The 20,932-nt window shown below is 36.1% G+C and overlaps 2 protein-coding genes across 4 annotated transcripts in view; one reads left to right on the top strand and one right to left on the bottom strand.

Moving 5' to 3' along the window:
• The first annotated feature begins 4,723 nt into the window (after positions 1-4,723).
• Positions 4,724-6,574, top strand: LOC104599415 (uncharacterized). Its single transcript, XM_010261942.3, has 2 exons — positions 4,724-5,112; positions 5,229-6,574. Exons 1-2 carry the CDS (start codon positions 4,938-4,940, stop codon positions 6,398-6,400), a joined length of 1,347 nt encoding a protein of 448 aa, XP_010260244.1. The 5' UTR covers positions 4,724-4,937; the 3' UTR covers positions 6,401-6,574.
• A 12,741-nt stretch (positions 6,575-19,315) lies between these two features.
• Positions 19,316-20,932, bottom strand: part of LOC104599414 (translation initiation factor 3 (IF-3) family protein) — a 60,213-nt gene continuing 58,596 nt past the window's right edge. For all 3 annotated transcript variants that reach the window (XM_010261940.3, XM_088886894.1, XM_010261941.3), the window contains one exon: positions 19,316-20,706. In XM_010261940.3, the coding sequence (XP_010260242.1) occupies positions 19,747-20,706 (960 nt within the window). In that variant the 3' untranslated portion in view covers positions 19,316-19,746. The remainder of the gene's footprint in view (positions 20,707-20,932) is intronic.

The raw sequence follows: 20,932 nt of genomic DNA, 5'->3' as shown, positions 1-20,932 counted from the left end.
CACAGCAGGTCTCAACTCTCAAGTATTTGGTGCATGCTTGCAATGGGTGATGAGAGGAGCCAATCACGACATTAAACCAAGGTTCATATGTATCGTGCCGATGGCTTTCTGATACACCCCTTCAGGGGTTATATTGGGTCAGACACTGATTCAGAGGGTAACCGAGCTTTAAATCGATCTCTTTAAATCGATTTCGTAAAAAATAAATAAAACCTAAAAAATACCAATACACCTGTGTATCGATACTTTGAACCTTGCGTCAAACCTTCGATGGTCATGCTAATGAAGAGGAGAAGGGGGTGAGACAAAAAGAGGAAGAGGAACTCTATGCTTCTACGGTTTATTCACCCCCAGGTGTTCTCGATTTAAATTTTCCAATGAGAGTTGGTTAATGGTTACAATCTGGTCAAGCCGGTTAATGGGGGAAGAGAGGGAATGGAAATGAGGAAAAGGTAGGGCTTTAGGGACAAATTAACCCAATGCCGTTTGTAAAATCTCCCTAAGTTTTATATTTAAGATGAAAGCGTCCTTTATTAAGTAAAATGGAGGAAGGAGAGTGATGGTGCACAATCTGAGCACTCCTATCTGGCAGGGGACCACACTCCAAGCTGGCGACGGACGGTACCTGAGAAGAAGAAGAGGATGAAGGATTCCCGAGGAGCTTGCCCGGTGGGAACACTCCGATGCTTAAGTTAGAACTTGGCGGAAAACTGAGAGAGTTGCGAAGAAATAAATGCTAAGAGTGAAGATGCGCAATTTTCGATTACCCCTTTCCTTGGGAGTTGGAGTCCTTATATATTAATGCCCTGTCAAATCGGGTGTAACCGCCTCTGATTCTTTGTTGTAGCCGTTATTTGCCAGGGCTGAGTAAGTGGGCGCAGGTAACCGTCACAGAGTACGGCCCTATCAGTCGAGAGACGTTTTTCGGAACTGGCAGGCATGCCGCCGCCTGATGAGAGATGTGGGCGCAACCCTCTGGAGTGGCAGGTGCTGCGCTGTCAGACAAGGGACGTGGGAGCAGTCTAACGAGCACAACCCTTGGATTGCTCAATAGCGAGTTGTCTCGTAGCAAGCTGCCTGGTAGCGAGCTGCCTTGTAGCGAGCTGCTTTGTAGTGAGCTGCCCGGTGGTGAGCTGCCTTGTAGCGAGCTGTTTGGTGGTGAGCTGTTAGACTGGGTTTTAGCGAGCTCATTACGCCGAGTTGAAGCCAGGCTGTCATGCTGAGCTGTCACTTACATTGAGTCATGTCCACGTGTCACCTAGTCAGGAGGTCAGGTCAAATCACCCTCCATCAGAGAAAGAGTGAAAGAAAATATAAAAAGGGAAAAGGAAGAAAGAAGAACATGAATGATGTGAATAATCTTACCTTATATATATATATATATATTCAATTAAGCTTATGGTTGTAAATATTTATTAATAGATTGGGTTTAACCATCGAACCCAATCAAGGCTAACCCATCTTAGCCCAATCGGGGATTGGGTCAGTGCAATGTTATCACTTAACCCTACTCACCGGTATCTCTAAAAATGGGTTTGAATTTGAGAAAATATTCATTGAAAAAAGGAAGAAAAAAAGATTGAAGAGAAATAGAAATTATGGGCATGATTAGGAGCTTATGCAAATATAGTGAAAACAATTCTTTATTCCCCGACCCATTCGACAGTCAACGACTCATATTCTCAAGTTAAATCGAGTCCTTTATCTTTGTAGGTACTTCAATCAACTTACCAACATATCTTTTGCTTTTTTTTTTCTTTAATAAAAAGGAATCATTTTTTTTTAAATTCACTGACTTTTCCTTTTCTTTGGTTTTACTGTAAAATCCTCAAATTGTTTAATTTTTACTAAGTTTGTTTTTTTATTATTTTAAATAAGTTATCAAATTTATGAATATTTGTAAGACCAAAATAGCCCGATTATTTTTTATCTTACTAATCTGTTGTTAAAGGAAGCTGTGACCTTTTAAAGGAGTTCGGATCTGCTCTCACTGAGCGCTCCTCACAGCATGTTCTGGTCATATATCAGGAACATCTGTATTTATATTTATTATTCATGTGAGATGTTAATAATATATAGGATGTGACTGAGGAGCAGATCGAATTTTAGGGCAATTTTGACCTTTCATAAGAAACTTTTAATTCTAATTAAACTACAACCAAGGTTTAAAATATCTATACGCCGGTAGTGGTGTATCAGGAAGCACCAATAGTCTTTTTTATTTTATTTTTTGAATAGGGTTCAGAGGGGCCAATTTAAGGGCGTATCTATACGCCGGTCCACCCTCTGAACCGGTCAGGACTCCGAAACACACCTTGTAAGGGTGTATCATAAATCCCCTGATACCATACGTACCAATACTTTGAACTTGACTACAATTCTTCATTACCAATTCGTGTATGAAAACCAGGATTGAAAACTTAAAACCAAGAACATTCTCTCTTTTTTTAGAGCGAAAAAACAAAAGTGACTCCTATGCTCTTTGTTTTTCACTACAAAAGGGGCAAAATTTTGTTCCTTTCAACCTGTAAATGTGAATTATATTTTTGGACTTTTATTGCCAAAACTAGGTTTTTCCATTTTTCAACGTAGAAATAAAATAGATATAAATATGGCCCCAAGGACACAGATTTACATCATTGTACCAAAGCAGGGTACAGTGACGAGTGATGACAGGGATAGAATTGAGAACATGGCCAATCTAGACCACAACCGAATTCCCTGAAAAAAACTTTGTACATGTCCTGGAAGCATGAGAATCCAGCCACATATCGGGAACATCTATGTGTGCAGAGTTTTTTATTTACAAGAGATCTGGGCTCAATATGGACCTGTGTTTTTCTATCTATTGAATTTGAATGAATTCTGATCAGTTTACCAATACACTGTCCCAATAACATACCAACCAACCATTTCAGTCGTACATCGAGAACATTTGCCCATAAATAAACGATTAAGAGATGTTTCTAATGTGCAGCTGAAATAAGGCTGTTGGAATGTTTTATTGGTCGCTGATCCATGAGATCACATCTGCACCCTATAAACGCCTTACGTGCACATCTCAGCGTGCATTGAAAACATCTCATGAAGTTGTAAGTGGGAGATGTTTCCAATGCACGGTTGGGATATATTGTGGGGCGCCCTCTATGGTGCACAGATGTGAATTCCTGATTCCTACATTATTGAGTGGTGTATATTAGCCACGTCACCCTTGACCGAAAAGAGTGTGGCAGTTGGAGTTAGACAAGTATCCGACTGACTGGGTCAAGGGCCTCAAAGGCCGTCGACCGTGGTAGAGATAAGAGGTGATGCCACCCAAATGACCGTTGAAACAACAAGACATTTTAAAATCACGAGGGCGCCATGGGGCAGGGCCACGGCCAAGGGCCCCAAGCCAATAATTAAGGAAAGCTTCTTTCTCCTTTCTCATAATTACTCTAACCATGGAGTGGTCGGTGGGTCTCTTCTTTCTTTCTGAATTCTGATACTTCTCTTTCTCTTTCTAATTCTAGATCAGATTTAGAATAAGAGAGGCCGTTGCCCAATTGGGCTCTTGCTTGCAAGGCCACACGCAGTCAGCCTCAATCCTCCTCACGCGGGTTCGGTTACCCCCTACGCGTCACCTACTCGTATTAGCCCAGAGGCCAGAGCCCAGGCCCACTGTAAAAAAATATACATGAACTGAACTGCTTTTACTGTCTCACCAACGTTGGCTAAAATATTCCACGTGTACGGTGCAGATGTGGGTGCAAAAAACCTTATATTTGCACTAGAAGACGAGGACCGGAGAACAAAATATACGGAATACGGTGGTATTTGTGTGCAAATTTGTAATCTCACTCACTCAGTAGTCACCTTTGGCACATACTGGATGGGATACGCGGAGCTGGACTGATCACTGATGGGACTTCCATTTCCATGTTTGAGTCATTATAGAAAGAATAAGAATATCCTTCAAATATTTATTTCTATTTTCTCTTCTTTTCAGTTTTTACAAAGCCCAAACCCAACTTTTGCGTAATGAATGAAACCCTCGTTAGACCCAAAATCAATTTTTGGTGGGTTTGAGCCCAAATTTCATTTTGGGTCTAATGAGGGTTTCTAATTCTAGCACTCTATTAATTGCTTCTTAATTAGAAGCATGTAATTGCCTTAATTTTGGAGATATAAATAAATTACAAAAGTCGTTTAAAATAATTTCCGAAGAATAGCTTGCCGTTACTATCTTAATTTCCTCCTCCTAATTAGCAATTACAAAATTAAATTAGCCTATTAATGTTTACATCTTTTCTAATCAAGCTTATTAGTGAAAATTAGCATTTTTATTGTGTGGATTTTGTTTAATATTGTTATTATTAATAAAGAAAAGTCCAAAAAAGAAAAAAGAATCAACTTTTTTTTTTCAAAGAACTTGTCTTTCTAAAGGACATCACTAATAATTACACAACACCCACAAAGATATCCAGACCAGAATGAAAAAGCCAGGGAAAATGAATATGACCGTTGAGCCCTTGCTCCATCTAAGCCTAATTACTACAATTTTAATAAATAATTAATAAATTGTTACTATCTATCTATGACTCTAAATCTGTTTCCTTTTTGTAATTAACCAAATGCCAAAAATTGAAGAAATAAAATCCCTAGAAAATTGCAGCCGATTTATTACACGTACCGCGTATGACGCTGAGGTTTTCTAACCATTACAACGGTAACCTCATTAGTCAGTCTGTCTATGAATCTATATATGTCAATCCACCATAGCTCTCATACTGTCTCGCACTCTAGTTCTCAGTCTTTCCCTTCCAATCTTGTCTTGCTGCTATAAAGCTTTGTCTGTGAGTGTTTTCTGCAAAGCTCCTTCTCTTTTCCCTCATTTATCAATCTCCTCTCTGGATCTCCATTGTGGGATCTTCTTGTTCTTTCCTTCAGGGCATAGAATGGAGCTCAGGATATTCATCAGCTTTTTATTTGTGATCATTATGGGCTCTCAGATGTTCTCATCTCAAGCTAATGATTTCTATGTTGGTGGGGAAGATGGATGGGTGTTAAATCCTTCTGAGAACTACAATCACTGGGCTGAAAGAAGCAGGTTTCAAGTTAATGATACGCTTGGTAATCTCTCTCTCACGGACACACTCTATCATTTTTCATTGATTCTCTTCTACTTTCTGTATTCCTTTTTTTTATGGGTTATCCGATTTGATTTCTGGGGTTTTGTTGTTTTGCAGTTTTTAAATACAAGAATGGAGCAGACTCTGTATTGGTTGTGAGTCCAGAACACTACTACATTTGCAATACATCGGCACCGATAATGAGTATGGTAGATGGTAATTCCAAGTTCAAGTTTGACCGATCGGGTTCTTTCTTCTTCATCAGTGGCAATCCAGGTAGTTGTGAGAAGGGTCAGAGGCTGATCGTCGTTGTTTTGGCTGTGAGGAACAGCACTCCCTACGCACGTAGTCCTCACTCATCTCCGTCAACTCCTTCCCCATCTCCGACGGCCTCGCCACCCAAAGCTAAGACACCCGTTTCGCCATCTCCTGTTGTGGAAGCTCCATCAGCCTCTCCGCCCAAAGCAACAGCACCTGTGTCACCATCGCCTCTGATCCAAACGCCGATTTCATCTCCACCACCTAAGTCGAGGACACCCATGTCACCATCTCCTGTGGCCCAAACTCCGACCTCGTCTCCACCCAAATCCATGGCACCCGCATCACCCTCTCCTGTTGTCGGTACTCCAACGTCCTCACCTCCCAAAGCAATGGTTCCCACATCACCATCTCCTGTTGTCAATGCTCCAACATCCTCACCTCCCAAAGCGATCACACCTGTGTCGCCATCTCCAGTGGCTCACTCACCCACCACGTCGTCTCCACCCAAAGGAATGTCACCCATGTCACCTTCTCCGGTGGCTCTGTCTCCGGTTTCTCCTCCTCCAAAAGCCATTTCACCCGTATCCCCATCTCCTGTGGCTAGAACCCCGACGTCATCTCCACCCACAGCAATGTCACCCATCTCACCATCTCCGAGTGCATGGACACCCATATCGCCGGCTCCAACAGTGGCCAAGACTCCCGTTTCGTCTCCATCGCCAGCCTATACACCCATATCATCCCCTCCAATGTCATTGACACCAGTGCCTTCTCCTTCATCCTACATACCGATTCCATCTCCTAAGGCATCTCCTCCCTTGACACCCTCGTCGCCGGTTCCTCCTCAAGCTGAAACTCCAGTGGCCACCCCAGCAGGCAAGACACCAACGCAGGGTGATACTCCGTCGGATCTTGCACCAGCACCTGCTCCTTCATCCTCCCCGGCTCTTACGTCCTCGCTTCTGATGATTTCAAGTGTTTCACTCGTAGCAAGCATGGTTTTGGGTAGCGTTGTTTGCATCTACTAGGATCATGACTAATTACAGGGATTTATTTTGTGGAACTAATTTTTGGTTTGTTTGCTTAAACAGTTAATTAGATGTTGGGTTTTGGCTATTCAATTTTATATATGGGTATTGTTCATACGTCTTGATGTCATTGATCTGGTTTGATCAATAGCGAATCATCCATAACAATCTAAAGTTTTGTCTACTTCCAAATAAAAATGATCTCTCTTTGTCTCTCTCTCTCTCTCTCTCACTCTCCCTAACGTTATAAACAAAAGACCAGAAAGGGTACAAAGTAATGTTAATCAGGTTGGTTGGCTTTGTGTATATGACCTATAATTTCTGTTCATCAACGGATCAATTCATTCAGTCGGCACTTGGCAGAGAAAGATGACTCAAAAAGTGGATGAGATGGCCCCACCCATTGAATGGTCTTTTCAAATTTTGTTGGGTCTAGGGTCTATCTCTATCTCAGAATAAATATGGGCTTAACAACGAATGAGTTTTCAACAAGTAGAAGGCAGGAAAGAAACGTTGAAGAATCAATGAAGTGGCTCCCACACCCACAGGCTGCATGAAACCAAGAAACGTGGAAAGTGGGACCTGTGATGAAAGGACAAACTACGATCGTTTCGCTGCGTACGAATAAGACACACTCGTGAAGGTTGCGTGTGTTGTGTTTGATTTGCCTTCACCGACGACCCTTCTTTTCAGGCAAAATTCCCCAGCCACGGATTAGCTTATACAGCGTTGTCTTCTTCTAATAAAGAGCTGATCTTGGGTTTCTCTCTGCCCTCGGGAGGAGAACTGGTAGATGACCGACCCATCCAGCCCAGAAGTAACGGCTAGTGAGCAAATTTTGTTTGCCGAGTCCAAAAGAGCTTTGGGGCTGTCTCAGCAAATGGTTTGGAGAAGAGAAGAAATTGTAAAAAGCAAGCATTTCAACATCTGGGTTCTGGCCGATGACAGAAACAGAGTAATTTTCATCGTGAGAGAGGAGAAAGTAGTATTGCCTCTTGCACGCCCTAATCAACTTCTCCCATTACGACATTAACGTATTGCACTGCAGCATTGGGAGGGAAAGGGAAGGAGCTAGTCTGGCATGATTGTTGTAATGGAGTTTCTTCCATCGATCTCAATCGTTGTGATGATGCTTAAATGGGTGTTGACGTGTTGTGCTTAATATCCTATTTCTGTCTAGTTTTGTCAGATGCGGACCAGACATAAACAGATAAAACTATTTTAGTCAGTGGCTCATTGGCTGAAAGGTTCAACCGCATAACTTATATAACTGTTAATTAAAACATGTATTTGGTAAGTTTGACTAATCCATATTCCTAAAACCAAGCAACCCAAAAACCAGTTTGAATCTGAGAATCCAAATGCACTAAGGTTGTGCTTGGTTGGTTTGGTAGAAATGAGAGAGAGAGATTAAAGATTAATATGTGACATGCACCCTCCGGATAGGGGTTTGGCATTGAATTCAGTATTTCCACATCCCTATTTCTAACAACTGGTATCAGTTATCTCCAAGTCAGTAAATTAAAAAACTATTAAAAAAACAGTTTATTTTGGATAAGTAGGAGGATTTTAGCTAGGGTTAGATTTTTGGGATTGATGCTAAATTTATGGACAAGATATAGTTTATAAGAGGCTACTGATAGACTTAAGAGAAAGCTACAATTTCAGATTTCTCGGATGAATTGCAGTACACTTATTTTCACTTATCCCTAGATTTATTTTGACCAAATCGGAAAACTTTTTCTCTCTTATAAGTTAATAGATCAGAAAACCTGCTCCCAACCTTTTATTTCATGTCCGGTTTGTACTCAATTAACAATCATTTTGAGAAACAGGCATCGGACCGGAAAGGGTCTTGCTTCCTCTTTCTGGTTCAGATGACGGCTGAAATCGTTGAACTGAAAGACATATTGCTTTGCTTTTTCAGTTGAAAAAATAATTAATAATATTATAATATTTTTTTCAAGGGTACGGTGATCTACCCAACATCAGCTCCAGCCATTAAGGAGTCCATAATTTCCTTAAAAACTTATTCACTAAAAAGGATGAACAAGAAGCTTTTCAAGTTCAGCCATTTTAGCTGTCAGCAAATGGCCCTTCAGTGTCGTCAAATGACACTCAATTGCATTGAAATCTTATTTATCTAGATCACAACACCAGCAAAATTTGCTGCTTGTCAATCTAGTGATGAGTAGTGGGCTTAAAAAAAAAGAGTGATGAGTAACGCCGGAGAAGTCAATAAGGAATCTATTTAGGGGCAAATCTACGTAGGAGATCGGATCTTCTCACACAGGGTACTTCACACCGAGCTCACAAATACATCTTATCATTCATCGAAAATATCTCCTCACAGAGGGTACTTCACACCAACCTCATACATACATCTTATCATTCATTAAAAACATCTCCTATACTCACAAATTATTATTCTTGAAGGATGTTTCCAATACACGTGGATGTATCTGTGAGACGCCCATGTGTGAGGAGTAGTCCCGTCTGTCTATATAGTGGAAATTGGATTTGCTCCTCACAAAACCGTGCTCAAACTCGCACTATTTGCATAGTTTCTTTCAGTTTGCATTGAGAATATCTCCCCATAAAAAAAGCATACAAATATATAGACATATTTTCAATACATAGCTGTTAAAGGCTGTGCGAGCGGTGTGAGTATGGTCTTGTTAAAACTGAATCAGATCTCCTATAAGCGAGGGGGGCAAAACATTTGAAAAAGTTTTATGTAATTAAGAAGAGATTTGATTTCTTTTTTTTTTTTTTTATAGTTGCCCTGCTCAAATATATAAGAATGACTTATATGGCACCCACTACTTAAAATCTGAAATGTTGAAACTAGATGAGAAGTTGGACGACTCTATGCCCTCTTATTATTTTCTTTCACTATGACAAGCATTACCTTATGTACTAAAAAGGGACCACTGGACCGGACTGTAGAGGAGGAAATCGAGGAGGGGAACCAAGTAGAATCCTTTCTTTTATCTCTAATTCTCTATTAATTCTCGAAGGATGCACTTGAGTTTGTTGATGCATTTTTCCGGCTGTGTTTGGTTGAAGTGCAAATTCATTTGCAGTGATACAAAAATCCATTACATGATCACAGTACGTATGGTTGAGATAGGGATTTGTAGAATTGAAGAGAGGGTGACGCATGCAGCAAACGCGTGAGACTTGTCCAGTAAAAGCTGCCAATTGCTTAGCCGCTCTCTGCTATAAATTGATGTAGAAACACATAAGAACTGAGAACACGATTTTTGTTTTTTCCTTCTCTCTGTACGTAGCAACCACTGTATTGGCAGTTTGCTTATTGCTTTGCTCTCTTCAACACAAACATGGAGAAGATTGATTGAGGATTTGGACGGCTAGATCTCCAGCTGCATGCATACCTCGTAAGGCGTAATCGAGCTTCCTGCAACACTTCACCTGCTTGTGCATTGCTTCACTGTTGTTGTCAGAAATCTAAATCTTGAAAAAGAAAGATACAACAAACAAACATGGAAAAGAAGAAAACATATAGGAAACCCAGAATCAGTTTGGACGATTAAAAAGAAAATACAACTGAAATAACTGCTCCGGTCATGGTTGAGCTCGCCTTCTACACCATGTGATCGCCCAGTCACTATCCAGTCACTTCGGCCATGTCGGCACCGCCCTATCAGCTCCGCGGCATACATCGTCTCCGTGACTATGACCGTGATACGTTACTTCTATAGCCCCCATCTTATCTTCCCAGTCACGTCAACTTCACGTCATGCGGATAAGTGCGATCAAGAACAGGAGAGGATGGGGACAATTCCGCTAGGGATTAGGACTCTCCCGAAGACCTTGGTGGTTAATCTTGTCCCGGCAGCCCTGGAAGTCCAATCCGATTAGGACACGGACCTTCGGCTATAAAAAAGTATCTCCTGCTCAAGGTAAGGGATTCGAACTTCTAGAACCCAGACATTACTTTGCTCGTACCAGCACTCTTATTATTCGGCTCGACCATCCACCACTTTCTACTGGCTTAAGTATCGGAATGCTTACCCAAGGATAACTCCTCAAGCCTTTGACATCTTTTTTGATCACAAATCTCATTGCATAACTTCAACCTTCCACCTCAACTCTGCCTTGTAGATGAAAATTATGTGACAGTGACATGATTCGTGCACCACCTTGAATCGAGCAGTATCAATAACAATGCAGTGCCATCGCAGAATAGTGAACCTGTTTCTGTTTCTTTGTCCATTCACAATTTGATAAAATATTCATCTAAATTGCATTTCACCTCAATCATGCATTGATTGTTTGAATGCATGTGCTTTCCAGATGTGGTATGGCAGCATATGGAACAGTGGAATAACTTCATTCAGCACTGCTCTACTTTCATCGGTTGAAGCAAGTGTTAAAATTTTGATCAAGAAACTGTTATTACTTTCGAATGCTGCCTCAACCCATTCTTGTTTACACCACATCAGTACGTGTTTTATATTAGCCAAAATCTACATTGATTTCTATGCCATGCATCATACAAAGAAAACATTGCAGGACTCCCGCTTGATCAAAGTCTTAGAGGGGTAGAGAGTTATTTCCAAATAGTAGAAAGTATGACTCAGATCGATTGATCAGTATAATGGTGCAGGAACTTTCTATGCCCGGCATCAAGTATTTTTCTCTTTTCAACCATTCCACAAGATAATCTTATAAAGACCATTTACCAGTAAACACAAACGGAGACAGATGGGATCACAGATCTCGTATTCCTGCCTAAAGGTGATTAATTCTTAGTCTCAGTTTGAAAAGAATACAAATGCAAATATGTACAATATAAATACATATAAAATAATATAAAATATAAGATTTTGCACTCTATATATTTGTATTTATACTCCTTCCAAACTGAACCTTAAATACAGTGAACACTGATCAGTTTGGTTCCGTTCAAGGCAGAACCTGGAATCTATCTTGTAGAGATTAGCTTCAAGTCTTTGAAACCAGAATCCACGTTGTAGGGGTTGATTCCAAGTCTTTAAAACCAGAACCTAGCATGTCAAGATCAGTTCCAACTTATTATTTAAAAAATAATACCTTGTTTTTTTTTTCCCTTTAAAAGCTTTGATCTTTGATAACAATCTATACCTATTCTATAATTTAGACAAATGCAATTTCAATGCAAATGGAATACAATACAATCAACCCAAATAATATAACATAATCCATCATTCAAAAACCTACACTAAGTTTAAATTACATAAAAGCCAAATCTCAAGTTATCAATATATAAGATTGATTATAAATCATAATCATTAAACATTTAACCTTGATTTTAATAATAATAATAATTATCGATGATGATAATATAATGGAATGTGTAACTTACTAACTTTGTCATCATTAAATGTCAAGTTATACTTATAGTTATAATATAATGGAATGTTCTTAAGTTTAATATGATAGTATATATTAATTATTAAATCGCGTTAATATAACATTAAGAATTATCAATGACATAACGACATTTAGAATTATCAATATTACTCGGTGCTCACGAATTTAAAAAACACACACACATATATATCAACACATTATAATTGAGTAATTTTAATCAATATATTATTATAATATATAGTTCAAAATTTATCATTATAATTAAATTTTTTTAAACATTACCTTTATTGATTTATATTACATTTTATATACATTCAAATATTAAATTGAAGAAAAATTTGCAATTCACTCAATTGGTTTAATTGTTAAGTGAACTCCTTGTTGAAGGTTTTGGGTTCAATTCTTTACATCCCAAAAGTACTTTTATAATTTACTTTTAAGGCTGGCATAGTTCTAAGGCTAGGTAATTTTGATTCTACCAAGGCCAATTTTCTAGGTCAGTTTGGGTAGGGTAAACCCCAAACCCTAGAAGTGACTTAGGTGGGAGTCGATTGCAATCAAGGTTTTAAAAATCGAACTGGACACTGAACTGTTATGGCCACCAATTTTCTGGTTGAGCAGTCCAATCGCTTGATTCAGATGGACGACCCATTCTAATTTAAAAAATTAAAAAATAAATAAAATAAAAAATAGAAAAAGCCATTATTTGAGTCGACAATCCCATCGCTCGGATCAATGGGTTGCTGACCAAATCAATAGTTTTTGGCCCAAAAGCGATTTTAGGGTGAAATGGAACCGATTGCCTGATTGGTTCCTAGGTCAATTGGTCTGACCGTCCGATCCTATTCGACTTTCAAACCATGAGTCCAATAATTTGAAACCAGACCTTACCTCATAAATGATTAGGTAGAGCTGCAAACGGTATCCGATTATCCAAATCCGAATATGAATCCAATCCTATTAAGCCTGATCCAAATTTGATCCTTTTATAATTGGATCAAATATGGATCTATCCATATTCGATCCGATATAATCTGATTCGGTTCGATTTAAATATATGTGTTCAATTATACTTAAAATTTATATTATATCTATCATTGAAGTTTGTCTTAATGTTGAAATTTTCACTAAATTATCATATGTTAAAGTTTTATACAAATAATTTTCAATTCATTTTGTTCATAAAATATATTATTAAAGTCATTTTTAGTTCATCTTATTAATAATATATATATATATATATATATATATATATATTAAAATTGGTCCGTCCATGTCAGCAGCCCTCTCCTTGCAGGAAACCCCCCACTCTAATTTTCTGTTTTCTTAAATTTTTTATTTTTTTAATTCCATATAATTGCCTATTAAACCAATAAGAAAACAACATAGGCTAAATTATCTCTAACAACCACTAGATAAAGAAAGAGATATTTGATTTTCTAATGTTTACCCAAGTGGCACCACTATCCCCCACTTTCTCCTAAATTATCTCTAATTCCTATTTATCTTCTCCCTACCTTGCCAAGTGGCACCATTATCCCCCACTTTCTCCTGAATTGTCTCTAATTCCTATTTATCCTCTCCCCCCACTTTTTATCTATATCCCTCCAAAGAAAGTTTGAATTAAAAACTATTAATTTATTAGAGATTAGACTATTAATTTAGTTGAAATTAAGAGTGTTCACTAGTTGGTTCATTTTCGTTTGCAAGCTGATTGACCAACCAAATCAACTCGGTCAGGTTGGGGAGTTGGTCACCCAAAACTATTTAACCATTAGTGAAAACTAGCCAACTTGTTGTAATGGTTTGGGTCAATTTTTATTTTGGTTGGTTGTTCAAAAGATTTAAACTTAAAATTCAAATTCAAATTCAAATTAAAGTTAAAATTAAAATTAAAACTAAAATTAAAGTTAAAATTAAAATTAAAACTAAAATTAAAGTTAAAATTAAAATTAAAATTTAAACAATTATAGTGGTATTTTTATAAAATAAATTAAAAAAATTAAATTTATGATATAAAATATTTTAGACTAAGGAATATGTGAGTTTTCCCACTTTCCCTTATTAAAAAATATATTTAAAATATCAAATATTAATATATATTTATGGTCATGTTATTTTGGTTTTGGTTGGTTTACAAATGGCCAAACCGAAATTGATCCAACCTGGTTGGGTTAGGAAATTGTTGAATGAAAGCTGATCTGAAATATTAGAAACCGACCAACTTAGGTTGAATTGTGTCAAATTGGTCAGTTTCTTCAGTTTCATAAACAACCCTACCTGAAATTAATTATTGTTAATTTTGTATTGTAAAAAAAATTATTAAAAGTAGTGGTTGAGATTGGTCAATTGTGTACTTTTGTGCATTTCTATAATTTTGTTTTCGCTTAACAAAGCCTGTGCGTTGCACGGGTCCCCGCTATCTATATATATAGCAAGACGGTCAACGTCAACATGCCTCTCCTTGCTTCTTTACCCCCCACCCTTCATTCTCCTTCACTCTCTCTCCTCTCTCCTTCCCACCACTCCCATTAAGCCATGTCACCATTCCCAACCCAACTACCTAAAAATATTCCTAGAATATCTCTCCTAAGGCATCTCCTTTAAGCCACTAGAAATGTATCATGTTACCCCACTCCCCAATCAATTCTTAAAATCTCTCCTCCAATCTATATCCACTCTCTCAGTTAAAATATTCATATTAATTAATAAATAGTTAAATACTATTAATATTTAATCCAACCCATATTCAATGAGTATTAAATAGTGTTATTACCAAAAGTTAATAATATGATTAGTAAATTACAAAAAATTAATAAATATTTTTATTAATTAACTCATCATGAATTTTTAATGTATTTTGGGTAAATTCTGTTATATTCATGTTAATTAATAACATTTTGAACTCTTTAACTAATTTCTATAAGATTGAGAATTATATTTAACAATTACTAAAAGTATAAAATTTTAGTTATTGCTATTATTATAGTTAATAACCGAATGTAGATGGGGGAATAAAATATTATAATGTTGGAAAATGGAATTACTAATTAATTTATATTAGAAAATAAAAGATAAATTAGTATAATTTTGTTAGTAAACTACCTAGCAAAAATAAATATTTAATAACAATTTAAAATAATTTTTCAATAAATCTCCATAATTACACAAATATAATAAAATTTTCAAATTTCCATAAAACTACATTTTTGTAAAATAACATTCTGGAAATTAAAAGATATAAAATTTTTGAAAGTTTATTTACAATGTATTAAATAATTATTGAAAAATATTAGAATATTTTGGAAATTTTAGAAAAAATTATTACATTTGATAGATTTTGGAAAACTATTGAAAAATTATTTAATTTTCATTGTAAATTATTGAAAATTATTAAAGATAAATGACTATGGGAAATGGAAAATTGTAATTTGAACCAATAATTATACAAATTATTAAGATAAATTAGTATAATATTAGAAAAGGGAAATTATTGATTAGTTTATATTAGAAAAAATAAGATAAATTAGTATAATTCTGTAAGTAAACCATTTAAAAAGAAAATAAAATATTTAATGACAATTTAAAAATAAATTTGAATAAATTTTCAAAATTACACAAGTGTAATAAATTTTCATAAAATTACATTTTTGAAAATTAAACACAATTTAGTGTACTTTTAGAAATTTACCATGTGGTTGATACTCAATTTATCCTTTCAATAATTTTTATCATCAAATTGAATATTGTGTTGAGGGGACAGTGTTTTCAAAATTGGATCGAACCGGATGGTCAGATCGAAAAACTGGGAACCGATCACGTGACCGGATCTATTTCACCCCAAAACCGCTTTTTGGCCAAAAACCGTTGACTTGGTTAGCGGACTACTGACCTGGGCGGTCGAACCGTCAAACCGGAGAATAACTTTTAAAAACCTTGGACAGGCAGTGGGTGCCTTGCCTTGATCCCACTCGACACTAGGGATAGGGCAAGGAAAATTTGAGGATTCGCAATCCTGGATGAAGAGTGTGTGCCTTGCCTTGAACTCACACGACATTGAGGATGAGGAAGAGAAATTCAAGGATTCTTTGTTCCAAATGGGGAGTGGGTGTCTTGCCCCTGACACTAGGGACGAGGTGGGGATGGGGTAGAATGTCTTGACTATAGGGTGGGGATAGGGATGGGGTGCCCCGCCCCCTTGCCATTCCTATATAATTGTTAATTATTAGTGAAATTAATAAAAATGTTAGCTTTGTAGTTATCTTTATTTATTTAAAGTCAATCAAAATTTCATTTAAAAATAATGAAATTAACAAATTATTACTACAAATGATTATAGTTATTAAAATTACTATAAATTTTTAATAAAATTAAAATTATTAAAAATATTTGTTCATAATAAATTAACAATAATTATTTTCTGTAAATCAACACTAAATAAAAATACAATATTTAAAATTTAAATATTATATAACAATAACTTTGAATACTTTCAATTAATTAATAGAAAATTTTGATTATTAATTTATCAATTAATTAATAATAAATAAAATTATTCAACCATTCAGATTTTCCCGTGCATCGTAGGGTCCCCGCTAGTATATAATAATTTGGTCATTTTTAGTCTAATTTACTTATATTATTTAATATCTTATTATAATCCGGATTCGATTTGAATCCGCTAGATATTCGATAGATCTGATATGATTCAGATTCAAATGTTAATAAATCAAATTCAGATATGCCCATATCCGATTTGATTAGATCCATTTGTATCCCTATGATTAAGTAGGGTCTGTTCACTTGAGATGCAAACGGATCGGATCAGATTCAAATAAGGGTATATCCAATTCCAATCTGATACTATTAAGAGCATATCCAATCCGATCCAAAGATCTGATCGGATCTTACAAACACATATTTAAATTTGAATCCGATGAGAAGGTCGAATATTCGAATATGATTCGATTCGATTTTTAGTTTAAAAAAAATAAAATATAACAATTTAAATAAAGAAAAACAAAAAATTACAAGTATCTTTTCAACTATTTTCATCATATATAATTATATATACATGTTCTTTTATAAAAAATAAATAACAATATATATATATATGTATATAGATATATATATTAGTATTTGTGTACATGCTTTGCACATCATAAATTTTGTAATGATGATAGCATATAATATATTTCCATTTTTTGCAATTTTTTTTTTATATTTCTACATCTATAAAAATTATTCTTATTCATCGCATTTATTATGGTTCATCAACATAAAGATATGTCCAAATAAAATTCTTGCAATCATAATGAGAATTAATAAAATTCTTATTATTCTTATTTGGCATTAATAAAATTGTTGTTGTTTTTATTTGTTATGGTTCATTAATAAAATTAATATTTTTTACCAGTTACATTCGTCAGAATTTTATTTGAATTCTCGTTACCTTTGCAAGAATTAACTTCTATATGATAAATCCAACTTCAGCTCTTTCAACCGCTGAAAACCTTACAATGAATTGTTATAAAAAATATTACTTACTCATGTAGATATCTTGCCATCCAATGATGTGGGCTTTAAGGTAATGAAAATGAAAAATTAACCCACCACATAGTGGGAATAAAGAAGAGAAAACCATCTGTTACCATAATGATCAAGAACTGAACCAATAAAAATAGGTTAAAAATATTAAAAAAAAACATGAAAATAGATTAAAGAATAAATCGCTCATCGGTTTGCAAGTTGAAAATCATTTCATGGTAGTTAATGTGGCCTAACATGGCTTAATTTATCCAAAGAGGCTCAATCAATGCAGAAGGTTCCCTCGATGACTAGATAGGAATGAACTTGTAAACTGCTACCAGTAGTGTTGGCTCCAAATAGAATTTGGAAATATAGAAAATGAAAATTGAAAGTGATATCTTATAGCTATGTCTAGCTTGGCATGTGGACTTGGTCCTCACAGCCCCTTGCGGCCATGCATTGGGAATATCTCTCTATAAAAAAAAACAAATAAGAGATGTTCCCAATGCATGGTTGCAAAGGACTGTGAGGATGGTTCTGCGAAGACCAAATCCGATCTCCATTACACATGGAAGGAATAGGACATACAAGCAAGGATCAAAATTTTGTTATGTATCGACCCGAATCGGCTGATATGTATTGTATCAGATCCTTCCTGATACACTCCTACAGGGGGTGTTTCGGGTCGACGAATGGTTCAGAGGGTAGTCCGGCCTTAAACCAACTCCTCTTAACCAGTTTCGAAAAAATTAAAAAGAAGAAAAACATAGAAAGCAATACTGATACAGGCCGATACGTCCTATCGATATTTTGAACCTTGCATACAGGATCTTTTTTTTATCTCACATGGATATTGAAATCAAATATAAGATTTAAGGTACTGATATGTCGGGCAATGCAGCTGTAACAATTTTTCAACTTAAAAGACATGATACCAGAAAAACTTATAGCGAACCAACTGGTATCACAAAACTTACAGCGAACCAGCTGTAACAATTTTATCTCACATGGATATATATATATATATATATGTATATTTATATATCTCCGTTCAAATTCATACTCCTATATTAAACCTATTATTCTCATTAATATCTATTCAAATTTCTCTTAGTATTGATGGTTTTACCCGGCTTGGAATCTGAGAAATTTTTTAATGAAATTTGCCCATCAGGCATAAAAAAAATACATATAAAAAGAACCTACATTCACACATGAAAGTGCAAACTGCCTAAGTTTGGTCCTCGGCTGATTATATGCCCACCTCAGGGCCAATGGATAGGGGGACAGGCTACCCCTATTGTGTAGCCCCATGAAGAAAAAGGAAACCTTCTATTCAGACCATAATCTCTATGGCATAAAAATTGCAATAAGAAGATTTAAATCCATATCTTTGGCTTGAAAGGCAACAAACCCAGCACTACACCATAGGCTCTGAATTTTGAACAAAGTGAAGTCCTTAGTGCTGGGTTGTACCGAGTATAGTGCTTCACCTGAATCTTAAAAATTAATTGATTCTTAAAATATATATTTTTTAATATGAACAAGAATTATGCTGGTTTCATAAAATTAAGGTATAATTTTTTATTCTTTTATCATTTTTCAGTGTTTCCTAAATGCATTTCCATAGTTCTGTTCATAACTATCCAAGAACGTATTTCTTATGTTTATACATCTTGTTCATGGTAATCTAAAACTCAGATTTTGTGTTATTAATCAATTTTCTGGGATTTAATTAAGTTCCATACATAATAAAAACATATCCCATCTCTTAATATTGCTTTTTCACTCTTTGCATCTCCAATACTTTGAACTTTGAGGGCAACTAGGAGTGAAGCCGGTCTCCAACAAATAATTCTAATTGGAGAAGTTATAAATACATCCGAACAAAAAATTCAAGATACAGTGGTTTCTCCCAGATAGATTCGGAAATGATAGAGCTTCCATTTTTTCACTTCTATCCTATTACATATACCACCAGCTTAGTTATAATAAAAAAAGAGAGAATGCATATAACCTCCAACTAATTAACATAAATTGAATATCCATACAACAGGAAATCAATGTTATTAACAGAACCAATTTATTCTTGTGAACTAGCAAAATTGGATAAATCAAAATTGCCTTGTACATTAGAAAATCTCTGATCCCCATCAATAAATAAGATGTGATTCTGTAGCAAATATAGGGAAGGAAAATTATTGTTACATGCATTTCCATAAATATTTGAAGGGAGAGATATCTCAGTCCCAGCCTGAAGTATCAAAAGATAGCATATCTAATCCCAAAGGCTTTTCTTACCAGCCTGCAGCATAAATTATCTTTGGATCTTAGCTTGACCTTCAGAAACTATATTCTGGTCCACTCCAGACGCCTTTCTGCTAAATATCCCCCAACTCCCTGATTTTTCAACATCAGAGCCCAACAATTGGCCGTTCTCAACTTTTTGACATTGGCGGCCTTGGATTTAATGGAACTCCACTATTGGAATCAGCTGTGCTTCTCTCCATATCAAAATTCACTCCCACTACCGAACTCTTTTTGTCAAGAGCAGCAGCAGGTTTTGGAGCACTAAAAATGCCATAACTAGTTGAACTTGGAGTTCTATGAAGAAACTGATCCTGCCTTTGGTTTTGGGAACCATCTGCTCCCTCTAACTTTTGCCCTGTCGATGGTGAAGTACTTACAGGTGTTTGTGGCATTCTTCCTTGATTTTGAAACTGGAATCTTGGCCTTATAGAGCCTGTTGCACCCAGGCCCCTATTTTCATGGTTACCTTCACTTAACAGTTTACTCTCAGAAGCTGTACCTTCTGTTGATTTTCTTGGCTGGGGCTTTCTCCTAGGTTCACTTCTAAGGTATCTATTCTCACCCCGAGGTGAAGGTGTTGTTAAGGTGGGAGAAACTGACGATTCCACAGGCCTACCTACTGGTTTTGGGCTTAAAATATCTGCACTATTGTCTGCTAGAGAGTGCACACCCTCTTGTCCACAAGTCAAATTTTCTGAACTAACTCCATTGCCATTATCATCAAAGTCAAAGATGCCCTCAGAATCATCACTTGCATTAAAAGCTGACCAAGCCACTGTGTTTTCCATTGGAGCATCACTAGATATCTCAGCTTGGTCAGCAGAGATTTCTTCATCAGTTTCTAAACCAGATTCTGTAGTACTCCAATCTTCTTTTATCTGTAGAGTACTTTGAATGGGTTGGGAACTGTTGGTAAGAAGTGGTGATGTAGTGATTTTCTCAATGTCAATTTTTGCAGCTCTGGCAATATCTGCAGCCTTCTTGCTGGAGCCCTTTTTTGAGGTACCAAACTTGATATGCCTGACTATCACATATGCTTGCCTTTTCTCAACTATTGGTCCACTTTCCACAATTGAAATATCTTCTATCTGCAAAAGGATGTCACTGTTATGTTTGTGTAGATGTGAACTATACTGGTTCTTGCTAATGGAAATTGGAAAAACTGTAAAAATTATGTCTCTGAGTAACTAAAAAAGATGTTCAGAAAATCAGTGTGGCAGAAATGCAAATGCTAGGATGGATTTGTGGAAAAACTAGAAAGAATAGGATCAGAAATGAAACCATATGGAGAAACCTAGGAGTAGCTCCAATAAG

The sequence above is a fragment of the Nelumbo nucifera genome, chromosome 1 (genome assembly GCF_055504915.1).
Source record: "Nelumbo nucifera cultivar China Antique chromosome 1, China Antique-T2T, whole genome shotgun sequence".
Lineage (NCBI taxonomy): Eukaryota > Viridiplantae > Streptophyta > Magnoliopsida > Proteales > Nelumbonaceae > Nelumbo > Nelumbo nucifera.
This window is presented reverse-complemented; position numbering and strand designations above follow the sequence as displayed.